General features: G+C 38.0%; 1 protein-coding gene across 1 annotated transcript in view; it reads right to left on the bottom strand.

Annotated features, from left to right (window-relative positions):
* Window positions 1-14,302, bottom strand: part of KCNH8 (potassium voltage-gated channel subfamily H member 8) — a 369,427-nt gene that overhangs the window by 208,795 nt on the left and 146,330 nt on the right. The window contains exon 3 of the mRNA XM_004419411.3: window positions 7,647-7,778. Within this exon, the coding sequence (XP_004419468.1) occupies window positions 7,647-7,778 (132 nt within the window). The remainder of the gene's footprint in view (window positions 1-7,646; window positions 7,779-14,302) is intronic.

The raw sequence follows: 14,302 nt of genomic DNA, 5'->3' as shown, positions 1-14,302 counted from the left end.
AGGTTGTTTCATAGCCATCAATGCTATGACGACAATGAACATGGTGATGTGATAGAGAGGCTAGAGGTGGACTACTTCAGACTGGATAGTCAGAAGGGCCTTTCTAAGGAATGTGTACGGCATAAGGCTTCTCAAACTCGGATGTGCACGTGAATCACCCGGGATTTTGTTAAAATGCAGATTCTGATTCAGAAGTCTGATGTGGGTCCTGAGATTCTGCATCTCTAATGAGCTCCCAGGTGATGCAGATGCGTCAGGTGTTTGGATTATACTTTGAACAGAACTGAGAATGGTAAAAAGAATTGGGGCGAAGCTATCAGTGTCAATGACAAGCATGTGTAGGAGTTTGGGGAAGGAACTGAGACAGGCCCAGCCTCTGTCCATCTCATTTCCAATTTTCTCTCATTTGTTCCGTAGGAGGCCCCAGGGCATGGTGGAAAGATCTGATCTCTGAGACCAGACAGTCCTGGGCTTTCATCCCGTCTCCTTCTCTTCACAGCACTGGGGCTTTGAGCAGTTCACTTACTCTAAGTCTCAAAGGATCCTTGGGTAGGATCCTTGGGTAATCTGTGTGGCTTATAGAAAATAATCAATAAATGATAGACACTTTAATTTGGCTGACCCAACCTCCCTTCCAAACCCTTTCTTTTTTGGATCTTTCTACTATAAAGGTATAAAAGCTTAAAAAAATAGACCCAAAAAATCTTGATTTCCTAGCCTTTCTTGCAGCTAGAAATGGCCATGGCCATATGGCAGAGCTGTGGTCAACGACACGTTGATGGAAATACTGGCAGGAGGGGCAGGAATTCCCTCCTATACAAAGGCAAAGTCTCATAGGAAGAAGCCCTTGTCCTCTGTCCTTCAGTCTTCTTTCTGTCTACACAACAGAAATGAGTTCTAAAGGTGCAGCAGGCATCTTATAACCATGGGTGACAAACAGGAGACGACAAACAGCACATTAAGAAAGCAGAGCCAGAAAGGCAAAGAGAGCCTGAGTGCCTGCTCATATTGCTGTCGCCAATCAAACCATGGGCTGCTCAGCTCCAGACTCTTCGAAATATGAGAAAAATAAGCCCTTACTGCTTAAGCTTATGTTAGGTTTTCAGGTTCCTGTAGCTAAATGAAATTCCTATCTAATCATTATTATTATTTCTTCTGAAGCTATTTAGTAATAGGAAACAGTGGATGCAATATAAAACTTTTGTCAGTGTACTTAATAAGGCCAACCTGCTGCCTGCCAAAAGTTAGACTACCAAGAAACGTCATTGCATTTGAATCCTGATTTGTAGTACCACTGAAGATAATGTGAAAAGCTTCGCACATCAACCCCTAAACTCTCAAGACAAATTTGAATTGCCTACTTTTCAGAAACTGTAATTGAAATTCCCCAGTTCTGGGATAACTGATGATGTTGTTGCCACATAATGAATAGCCCAGTGTCAACCATCATTTCAACCCAAATCTGGGACACTCTACAAGAAATAAACAAAAATAACAGCCTTGGGCTCATGCCTGGAAAAACAAAGCACATATTATTATACTCAACTGGTTTGAATGGAAAACCCAATTAGCATAATGAATGAACTGCTGTGAAACATTTTGGAAAATTGAGACACATGTTACTGAGTACAGAGGAAAGGAACTTTTAAAAGAAGCTAAACACTGTCACATAGGTGAAAGTTCTTTAATAAAATTAATTAATCAGCAAGTTTGTACTCAGTGTCTATTATGTGCAAGGCACTGTAGTAAAGTGAAAGACGTATGAAGCAGTATGCCAACTTCAAGGCCCTTAATGGCTTGGGAAAGACAAGTCAGAAGAGTGAAGCCAGCAGCAAAGCACAGAGTGGTCTAAGGGAAGGATGCTCACTGTGAGCCAGGGTGGTTCAGGTAAACTGACTATAAAGAAAAGAGGTGGGTAAAGGGGCATATGTGTGTGGTGACAGATGGTGACTTTTGGTGGTGAACATGAGGCAGTCTATACAGAAGTCGAAATATGATGATGTACACCTGAAATTTACATAATGTTATAAACCAACGTGACCTCAATAAAAAGAAATAAGTAAGGAAAGAAAAGAGGTGGGATTTTCATAGTGAATAGGAGTGACAAAGATGTTCCAAGTTAGGGAAAACTTGACCACCTGGGTATGGAGAAAAACACAGTGTGAGTTTATCAGCTGAGTGTGAACAGACCAGCTTAGTTTGTTCAGAGATTTCAAGAAGGTTAGAGGGCAGAGTGGTAGTTAGAAAGTGGATTGTGGGGGGTATTATAAGCTGATTCTTAAGAAACTGGAGCTTAAAACCTGCTTACATGAGCTAAGAGCATATCTGTTTAGTTAAAAAAGGAAAAGTGCTGCCCTCTTGCCTCTTCACGTGGCCTTTCCTTGTGCAGGAACACCCGTGGTGTCTCAGTGTCCTAACCACATCGTCGTAGGAGGACACCAGTCAGACTGGATTAGGGCCCACCCTAATGGCCTCATTTTACCTTAATTACCTCTTTAAAGGGGCTATATCCAAAAACAGTCACATTCTGAGGTACTGGGGGTTAGAGCTTCAACATACAAATTTGGAAGGAACGCACCTCAGTCCATAATAGCCTCCAAACCAGAAACTTTCAACTCATCAAATCCTCCTTTTTCTTCATCTCTCGTTGTCAAGGCCTACATATTACAACTCTGAACTATATCTCTATACCATCTAAACTCCTTAGAAAGACATAATAAAATCTTTAAGATTTAAGCCCTGCCTGCCTATCTAGAGTTGAAATTCAACTCTCTGATTTTTATAATCTACTTCTGAACAAAGGTCAACTATTTGCTATTCCATCTCCTGAAATTAACATCCCTTCCTTTCAGTTTATCAAACTCCACTCATCATTCAAAATTAGCTTCAATATTATTTTCCCTGTGAAGTTCTCCTTGACTCTATTCCAATTCTCACTGACACTACCCTTTTCCCCTTGTCTAGGAAGAATTTATCATTTTGTCCACTCTACTATCACTGAATATACCATATTTCAAATACTGGATCTATCTCCTTCATAAGATCATGAGCTCTTTGAAGAAAAAAAAAATCCCACTAAAAAGATTGTACACTCTGGAGTTTGATTGTATGAATGTAAATCCTAGTTCTACCATTTCTTACTATGTTAACTTTGTCAAGTTACTTAAATTCATTGGTAAATGGGAATAGGAATAATAGTTCAACACGTTAAAATGAGAAGTAAATGAAGTAATCTATTAGTATGAAGCAGAGAGTGAATAACAGCTAGCCATTTTTATAAAGCCTGTAGAATATAACAACAGTGACCACAACTCTTTCATTAAGTGTATTCTGTATGCTCTGTGCTATGTGATTTGCATATATTATCTCTTATAAACCTAAAACAAATGTAGACATATATGATTACCCCATTTTGTAGATGAGGAAACAGTCTCTAAGCAGGTAAGCAGCTTGTCTAAGGCCTAACAGCCAACATGTGTGGAACCAGGATTTGAGCTGAGGTTTAGATGGTCCAAAACATACTGTCTCCATTTTGACATCTCCAAACAATAATTCAATACTGAAGGCAGTGTGGGTGCTCCATAAATAGTTGTTGAATTACTTAATCCATTATTACTCCATTTTTAAATTATATTAAAATATTTCTTACTGATAGAGAAAGAGGTAAACAGGGTCTCGTATTAAATTTATTCAGTAATGCTAGATGTGGATATAGAAGTTAGTGGTTTACACAGTATTTTTAGAATGAAAGTAAAATATGCATCAAAAAGAGGAGGATATTTTAAAAGATGATAAAAAACAGCAAATTTCTGCTGAAGACTGTCTCTCTCTGTTTCCGTCTCTCTCTCTCACACACACATGCACACACACATACACACATCCCCCAGATCACCAGCTGAAAGCTACTGAGTGTACAAATAGTACTTTGCATTTTATGCTAATCTTCCATCAATGCTGTTCATTGATGGAAACTATGCATTGTATCTCATACCTTATTAGCCTTTTCTATAAAATACGCTTTTCTTCATTTGAAATAAAACCCCAAACAACGTAGAGATTAATGATTAAAGTATTTTGTAAAAATAGAAATATACAATTTTTATCTCTTAAAGTCCATCATATGAACATTATTAGGGAATTAATTTAATTAACACAAACCTTATTTCTACAACTTAGATGAATTTCAGGGATACATTTGAAATGCACACATGAAATGCAATATCAGGTCATCATCTCAGGCTACATGCTCACTTAGAGTTTTCTAATGCTATGCTACAATACTCCTCTAGTTACACAGTGACATTTTAATGATTTTCAAACACTTATCTTGAAGTTCTAAAAATACCATACTCTAAGATGTGCCTTTTCTGCAAGACATGCCATCAATTAGTGAATTTTAAGGTATTTTCCCCTATTAAGAGTAGGTTAAAAAAGAAAGAAATATATATCAATTTTTTACGATCATTTTATAAAACTGCTGGCTTACAACAGTTACTTTGCCTCTACAAAAATACTACATAGTTTTGTGGGACATATATAATAAGGTAGCAACAGAAAAAGGAATATGTTCTTGATTCAATATATATTAGAAATAATACTTAATTTCAGACGAAACAACTATCATTTGAGGAAAAAAGTCATAAAGCTATAAAAAGATTTCAAAATTTCTAAATCATATTTTGCATTATATAATTAATGTTAAAAGTGTTTTGTTGATATTTTTTCTTTAAACCTTGCAAGAGATAGTCCTTACATAGTAAACGTTCCCTAAACAAAATGGGACTATTATTATTGCTCATAGTTTAATATATTTATTTAGATATAAGTGTCAAACTCATTTTTAAGACACAAACTTTGGATTAGTATAACTGTCATTGGTTCCATAGTGTCCAAATGCATGCCCTTCACCCCAAATGGCAGGTACAACCTTTCACGTGCAAGCAGCTCTGCTAGTGCAACAGGCCTGGCCTCTCTCTCAGTTCTTCCCAAAGGAAGAGGAGGAATTTGATTGAGTTTGGATGGAGATATTGACATGTATGAGTGGCCGCTTCCTCTTTCCTGTCTTTAGAGAGCAGCTGCCTTTGGAGAGCACCTGTTCTGCTCTCGCCCTCCAAGCTTTCAGGTATATCTAGGGGAGCTCTGCGCTGCCCCAGTATACCTCTGCTCCCAGTATACCTTCAGGGGTAACTTTGCCTACATCTGGAACTCCCTAGGAGGAAGCCCACTTGCTGTCGATTTATGCTACATTCTTTATTATCAGTTTATGAGAAATAAAGGTGATATGTTGGTCTCCCATATGCCTTACTTATTTCCTTCTCAGCTGGTTCAGAACTTGGGTGGAGAAAAGGAGTGTTTTTATGGAGCTCTTTCAAACTCCTAATGAATAAGTATACTGACTCCCTTTATCCATTGAAGTCTTCCAAGACAGGAATTTCTCCACTGTCTACAGACATGAGGAACATAAGACAAAGATGACGAAATAAATTGTATAAAAACATTAGACATGATCCTCATGTTCAAAGCAAGGCAGGTTGATTAAACTGCTCCCTCTGAAGCAAAAAAAAATAGCCATATATTTCTTTCTAAAGATAGTTTTATATTTCTGTCTTATACATACATATGAGTGTACATAACACACACATATATATTTAATACATGAATAATAATTTTATTCAAATAATCCATACTGTGGCATAATAAGAAATATATACTCAATCTTTGTCCCCTGTTCCTGGTACGTAACTTTATAACCCTTGGAATCTCTGGAGTGATAAACTAGTCTATTATATGCTAATGAACAATTGGTGCTGGGGGCCCCTAGATAGCTTCAGCAGGGGAGCTGGTCACCAGAAAGACCAAGCCAAGACTAGAGGGTTGGAAATTTCAGCCCCACTCCCTGACCTTCTGGGGAGGGGAGAGGGGCTAGAGATTGAGGGATCACCAATGGCCAATGATTTAAGCGATCATGCCTACGTAATAAAACCTCCATAAAAACTCCTAAGCAGCAGGGTTCAGAGAGCTTCCAAGTTGGTGAACACATCGAGGTGCTGGGAGTGTGGCACACCCAGGGAGAGCATGGCAGCTCCAAGCCCCTCTTCCCCATATCTTGCACTATGCATCTCTTCCATTTGGCTGTTCCTGATTTGTATATATGGTAATAATGTTTCTCTGAGTTCTATAAGCTGTTCTAGCAAATTATCAAATCTGAAAAGGGGGGGGAAGGTTGTGGGAAACCCTAACTTTGTAGCCAAGTTGGAAAAAGGTGTGTGGGTACCCTTGGCACCCAATACTCGTGATTAGCCTCTGAAGTGAGGGTGGTCTTGTGGGACTGAGCCCTTAAACCTGTAGAGTCTGAGGCTACCTCTGGGTGGTTAGTGTTGGAATAGAATTAAACTATAAGATACCCAGTTGGTGTCCAGAGAGTTGTAGAACTGGTTGTCGGTAAGGAAAAAACCCACACATTTGGTGTCAGAAGTATTACAGTTCATATTTACCTTTTGTATTTCTATAACACCAAAGAAAACAGTAAAGACAAAAACTGCACACACTGATTTCCACACTTTCCTTTTCTCTCATTGGACAGATGTTACGCTTGCTCTAATATCCAAATAACTTTAATTGTAAAACTGATCTTCCCTTGTGTATGTAAAATAGGCCACAGTGTTTAGTCACGCAAATAGACAGGAAAGCAGTCATGTATTTGCAAACATTTCAAATGATAGAAGTTGGGGGTGGGGGCACCAAATCATGACAGTTCTCCATTTGTGTTGTCATTTCAAGAGACATATTTAAAACACTCACACACATTTTTAAAAAGAGCTGGAGTAAAGAGTCCATTTCTAAAAAGACATAGCTGTTGAAACGTCAAACAGTTGGTTCTCATAAAGAACTTACTACGTAGGAAATCCCTACAATGACAATTACTTTTTCTCTGGTCACCAAAATAGCTATTCCCACTTCTGTGTAAATGAAACAATATCAGCATTTTTTGGCGTTAATTTTCGTCAGCTTACATGCAATGCACAGAATTTCTTAATAAGCTATAAACAGAAGATATAAGGTAAGCAACATAAAGTCTTGGAAAGAATCCTTTAAAGATCACTGGAAAACTTGTTTGTGTCTTAAGACAAATTATTATATTGTTATATATTCTAATATACACATACACATTTGTTTGCAACATTCCACTCTAATGACCACTAAACTTGAGTTCTTAATTCTGTGCATAAAATGAAATTTTGCTCTTCTAAGTTTTGAGGTAATGCACTTTAGATGAAACTGAGAGATGTATTTTAATCTTATCATTTTAACTTCACTTATCGCTATCAATTCATTTTTTTCCCTAATAAAACAAGGCGATGTGAATCTTTATATTCTGATAAATTGTTTTCCCAACCTCATCCTATTTGCATAGGAATATGAACTTCTGGTTGTTGTCAAATGAGTCTTTATTATACTGACGAGAGTGTAAATTCATGTGAGTCGCTGTGATTTTGGAATAGGCACTGAATACTGACTGCTAGCAGTTATGAATATTTATCAGTTGCTGTTATTAAAAAGACAATTTTTTTTCCTACCAGAGTTTTTGAATAAACAATTTCAAAATGCTACTCCATCTGTCAATGTTTTCTGAAAACAGTACAAACCTTCTTTTTTATCTTCTGGAGTAATCTTCACTTTTGTATCTGTTATATCTTTGAAGGAGGCCAGAAAAAGTACCACGTCTCCTTTCTCATTCTTTATAGGAACAATATCCAACAGGCACCAAAATGGAGATCCTGCAACAGTAATAAAAATACAAATCAACCACTGCCTTGTATTTTTTCTACGAAAATCTCAATCATTAGTGGTACAGTTAATAAAGTCCTTACTGTTTTCTTCTATCCCACAACTCGCTCCTAAAATCTGAAAAATGTCAATTTTCAGATTCCATAAATGTCTTGCCCATATGCATATCTCTTCATTCCCAAATGAAATGCTTTCTCTGAAAATAAGGCAGTATTTTTAACAAAAACACTTGTCTGTGCTGAGACATTTCTGTTTATGTCATGCAATTTGTATTTCTTCTTTGAACTGGTTGATGTTGAAGCATTCCACTTTATGAAACAGTGCCCCTTCCCACCCCAGCACACCCTGGTTCCTAAAAAAGACCTTTGTTTGGTATGAGTTTGTTAGAGGTTTATTTAGTCAGTTTAAAAATTAATGATGGTCCACCAGAATGGCTAACATAAAAAATATGGAAAAAACCAAGTTTTGGGAAGAAGGTGTAGTCACTTGAACTCTCCTACATTGCTGGCTGGTTGCAAATTAGTACGTGTACTTTAAAAACTATTTGGCAGTATTAAGATATATTCTCACAATACAACATTATACAGCAATGAGAATGAGCGACATACAATAATTGACTATCAAATGGATGAATATCACTAACATAATGTTGAGCAAAAGTAGCCAGACACAAATGAGTAGAATGCATTTACATTAAGTAAAAAACAGGAAAAACTAATCTATGGTGTTAGAAGTCAGGTTAGTGGCTACCTTTGGGAGATTGCGAATAAAGGGGACACAGCTGCTGGGCAAGTTTTGCTTTATAATCTTTTTGTTGTTTACATAGAGTGTTCAGTTTTTGAAAATGAATCAGACTCTACACTTACGCTATGTGTATTTTTCAATATGTATGTTTTATTTCAAGAACATATTTTAAAAAGTGATAATCAAGTTCAATTCTATTTTTTGAGCAAAAGAACCACAAGAAATATCATTAATAGACTCAAGTCCAAACCTAAGGCTTATATTTTGAAATGTTTTTACATATTTTAAAATATACATTTAAAAAATATATTAAAATTCCTGTACTAGATTTCCTACTAAAAAGCATTCCTAGGCAGAAACGTTTGTAAATGACAGAAAAGTTATTGCTTTAAAACTAGACTATTGGGGGCCGGCCCCATGGCATAGTGGTTAAGTGCTCGCACTCTGCTGCAGGCAGCCCTGGTTCGGATCCCAGGTGCGCATCGATGCACCGCTTGTCAAGCCATGCTGTGGCGGTGTCCCATATAAAGTGGAGGAAGATGGGCACAAATGTTAGCCCAGGGCCAGTCTTCCTCAGCAAAAAGAGGAGGATTGGAATGGATGTTAGCTCAGGGCTGATCTTCCTCACAAAAAAAAAAAAAAAAAAGAAAAGAAAACTATTAATCCACTCACATAATTTTCCTTCATTTTTATTTTGATGGGGAAAAAAGCTTTAATACTGTCAATTTCCATCTTATTTGTGAGTTGATTTCAAAGTTGGGTATAGGACAAAAATAACAGAGAGTCAGAAATACCCTTGATATTTTAACTTGTTTTGTGTATGCTGTGTTAGATCTCACAATTTCCAACACAGCTGATGTATCCAGCCTTGGAATCAATCATTTTTCCTTCAGTTGAGCACCAGATGAAGCAGATGATTTGTATTTAGGGGCCATCTGACATAAAAATCATATTTTATTATAGTTGCTAATGTATTTTTTGAAAAGCATAGTTGAATAAACATGCAATACATGTGTGTATAACGTGCTCCTACTATGTGAAGTATGCATGGAAAATGTGCCTGTTCCCATACACCCTCCTAGTAGTTTCAGAGACATGATCTCCTCCCTGTTCTTTTGACTCAGACCTATCGTTTCCTTTCATTCATCTTCCCAAATACCTATGTCACAGTAATCCCATTTCAATACTGCATCACCAGGTTCCAGGAGACCTGGGATCTAACCATAGTTCCAACCTTAACTAGCCACGTGACCATGGGAAAGTCAATTAACCTCTCTGGAACTTGGTTCTCTCAATCATAATATTCTCACACCTTTCAGTCCAGTGGTGGATGTAGTAACTCAAAAACCAGGAGACAATAAATCAACTCTACTGTCTATGACTGATGGAGAAACTTAATAAATGAGCTGTACCCTTGGCCAAACAGTGCTATCCTCATCATCCCAGGATGGCTCTGACTTCAAATTTTGCTACGGCCACCGTTTCAAGTTAGGAGCCTTTTTTACTAATGCCATAGATATGGTAGGAACAAAAAGAACCATCAGGCCAAGCTATCAATCAGACCTAGAGACAATAACAGTGGGAACGTGGAGAATGGTATGAATCTGACATTTTGGTTCATATTTTAAAGCATCTTGTTTCAATTACCTTGCAAGAACATCTCCCAAATCAGAACAGAGGCTATTAATTTTTCTGAAAATCCATTTTATCTATGCACTCAGACAAACGTCATTATTGTCTCCACAGAGCCTTTGTACAGGTGCACTAATGTATTTAAGAGAGAGACAAAAGCACAAAATGAGGTGAAAACCAAAGAAATAGCTGCCAACACAGCAGTATTCTTTGATCAGCCTTTTATGCACAGCTGTCATTTTGCACCATGTTCTTTCTGGGAGAGTTGAAAGATCACTTTGAGATTTGTCTTTTAAGTTACAATGAGATGTGATCTTTGACATTTTATAAATTCAACAAAACTTCATTAATATAAATCCCTCTAAATTCAAGTTTTGTAATGATTTGGCGTGAACTAAGCTGATGTCTACCTTCCCATTACACATATGACAAAAATGGGTATTAGGGGAACAATGTAAGGGACATATAGGTCTATTTCCTTCCTTCCTTCCTTCCTTCCTTCCTTCCTTCCTTCCTTCCTTCCTTCTCTCCCTCCTTCCCTCTCTCCTTCCTTCCTTCCTTATTCTGTTCTTCCTTCCTTCCTCTGTTCCCTCCCTCTCTCCCTCCCTCCCTCCCTCCATCCTTCCTTCCTTCCTCTGTTCCCTCCCTCCCTCCCTCTCTCCCTCCCTCCCTCCATCTTTCCTTCCTTCCTTCTCTTCCTTCCCTCTCTTCTTCCTTTCTTCTTTCAAACACTCCCTCAGATTTATCCACATCAACTGCCTTACAAATATGGCTTTGGGTACCTCTGAAGTTAGAAAGCAAAACATATGCCACTTGCTTCTCCTTCCAGAAAAAGAGAATGGATGCCAAAACCTACCTATCAGGTTCAAAGCAAGACCCTTTCCACTTAATTTGCTCACTTATCCTTCCCTTCTCCGCTTTCCTAAATCTCTCCACCAGGCCCTCTGACCTGGCTTTATGAAAAAATCTTCAACCTCGCATGATTGTAATAATTCAAAGCTATTCCCAGGGTCCATCTCTTCCTCTCTTACCCATGGGGACAATGATGATCATGCAACATCTTTCAGGCAACAGCAATTACAGCCTGGTACAATAAATCTCTCAGGGTTAAGATGAGAGGCAGCAAATCCCTCAGCCTCAAATCCAGAGATGAGAATGATTCTTAAAAGCAGGGTTAGAGGGCAGAAATCTTGTGTCAATTTTAACTCCTTCTGTATTTAGCAGCAGTAATTACCATGTGGGTTGGTGAGTGCTAAAACAGATGAGGCTTTGCCAGGATTTAAGTTAATAACACCTTTAATTTCCATGGATAAATACAACTCAGAGGAAAAAAACAAGGTTTATACCCTATATGGTAAAATGTATTTTCAGAATTGCATAAATAATTACACAGAGCTTAAATCTGGTGGAATGTACCATGTCTCCATTTTGGCACTTTGTTTCTCATCATTGGGAAACAAGGGTGCAGAATTTGACTTGATAACATTTACAATTGTAAGAAGAGTTATATCCTTTCCATATACCCCCAAAAGATTATACATGTCAATAGGTGAAAACTAATGATGAAATTTCCAGTATGAGTTCATGGCTTAATAATACAAGGAGGTACAGATATAAAGAAAATTGACTTATGAGTTGCTCCCTTCTCTTTGATGGCTACGCTGTCGAGATGCAACGCAAGTTGTGTTTCCCAAGGTAACACAATAGCAGAAAGTGGGATATGGACACACTGCATGTCCTCATGTTTCTTACGCCAAGCAGGATTTTGATTGGATTTTTATTGATAAATATGTGTGACCTTTAGCATTTGAAATTATGACTACTATAATATGATATCCTGAGTGTTAACAGCATCAGTATCATGTGACCTAGACATTTTCAGCTGCTCTTCATATTTCACATTAAATCTGATGAGTTTTGTTCTCTACAAATATTGTCTCAGCGCTACTTACTCAATGATGTGATGACAGCTTTGACAGTTTTTAGAAATTAGTCCAGTGGATATATAGGTTGAGGGTGGGAAAGGGGCTGCAGGTGAGTAAACAAGGTACTGGATGATGGGACACTTGAGTCTGTAGCAGAAAGAATGGGGCGGTGATGGGAGTCCCAACTGAGTCTACCACAGAGCTCTTAGTGGCCCCTCCTCTTTATCACATTTGCCACTGCCTTGTTCTGGCCTTAATCCTCTCTCACCCACTCTTCAACAGTGTTCTCCCTGCCTTTAGTTTTCCTTCTGTGCCGCTTCCAACAACCTGTGAAAATATACGGTCCTGATTAAAAACACTCAATGGATTTTCACTGCTTGCTTAAAGCATTAGCATAACATTCCAGACTCTTTATCAATATGGAAGGTCTATTTTCAAGGGACTAGAAAGGAAAACAGGAGTGGGAGGGGTAGTATGAAGAGGTGAACTAAAGGAAGATCATATTAAAAAGTAAGAGGAAGTCCCCTGGAGTACCCAGAGCTGCCTGGGAGACGCATCACTACAGCAGCCTCACTAGCTCTTCTTGGTGTTTGTACTATACTAAGGGATGAAAGCAATGATTCTTTAGTGAAATATCAGGCAAAGGCTTCGCCTTATCTGCAGAGAATACCTCTCCAAGGACCATCCATCTACAGTGCGGCCTGTACATGTTTCACCTCTTTGTGCAGCCCCCATTGAATTTGCCTTGAGTGGACACCCTTCCTCCACATGGCTCAGGATACTCATGAACCAAAGTGATGGGCACTGGGGCCCTGACACCCTGTGTAGCAGTAGAGGGCAGAGTGGGGTTGGTGGGAGATGAACTGAACCAGCTGGAGACCTCCCTGGGCAGGGCAGTGGCTAAGGACACCTTTCATTTCAATGTTTAATGAAAAATGTGGATCTCATATAGCAACATGTTTGAAATTTGTTTCTGTGTAGAAAAAAAGACTAGCAGAATACACACAAAATATGGATTGTGGGATTATAGTTTCTTTTTTTTTTTCTTCTCAGGATTCTTATTTTCAGCTTTTCTAGAATAAGCATAAAGGAATACATAGCAGGACTGTGGCAACTCAAGAGATTTGGGATAAGAAACGAAAGGAGTTCAAGGCTAGGCAATGAGTGATGAGGTCATATTTCTGGGGAGACCACTTTGTACATATTCTCCATGACTTAAGTTCTAACAGATATTCCATTTCAAACTTTGAGAAAAGTTTTATGTTAATTTAGGATGTCTGAAAAAAAGGGGGGGAAAGAAAGAAAAGAAATAAAGAAGGAAGGAAAGAAGGAAGAAAGGAAGGAAGGAAGGAAGGAAGGAAGGAAGGATATCCAATCAAGTGATGCTTAACTGATTTGAATGTGCCAATGTTTTCTCTTTCTATTTTGTCCCAAGTTCCCTTTCTCCTTAAATAAAAATACCCTATTCCTCTCCTAGAAGTATGTATAGCCATCTCTCAGAAATACCCAATAATTAGGAACAAGAGAAGCTTGAGAACTTGAGATCCAAAAAATATTCCCAAGATATGCTTTAGTCAATAGTTCCAACATCCTTGCTCAATAAATCATTTATTAGATTATGACCAGTAGAGCTATTACTTACTTCAAGAAAACAAAACTGCTTCTGACGATAAACAAATATTTCTTAACTACAACTGAAAGGATTTTCCACATATGGTTAAACACAAATTCAGCTGGGATGGGTTTAGAGGAGGAGCCAGGACAACTGGATACAGTCCAATGAGAAATAGGGATAAAGGAGTCCTGACAATATAATGCACACAGCAAGGACCTAGTGATGGCTGTCATTTACAAAGCTTCTATTATGTGTGAGACACTGTGCCACATGCTTTACTTGTGTTATATCTAAACTTCTCACTGATAACCTGACCAATATGTTACCAAACTGAACCATATTTTACAAATGTGGAAAGTGAGACGTGTAGTATTTTCTTCAGGATCACACAACTAGCAAGTGTTAAAGAGTTGAATTTAGACACAAGTCCCAGTTTGACTTTCTAATTTTGCTTACTATAATATTCTGGGAATGATCCTATTCTATGAGCAACGTTTTAGGAATTGAGTTTCACTTTAATTTTCCTTTCTACCCATGCTATAGGACATAATGATACATATACGTTTTTATGTCCTGTTATAAGAGAAAAAAGTGAAAT

This window comes from Ceratotherium simum, chromosome 5 (genome assembly GCF_057802395.1).
Source record: "Ceratotherium simum simum isolate JZ-2026a chromosome 5, ASM5780239v1, whole genome shotgun sequence".
In the NCBI taxonomy this organism is placed as follows: Eukaryota; Metazoa; Chordata; class Mammalia; order Perissodactyla; family Rhinocerotidae; genus Ceratotherium; species Ceratotherium simum.
The sequence above is the reverse complement of the archived record's forward strand: the minus strand, read 5'-3'. Positions and strand labels throughout refer to the sequence as shown.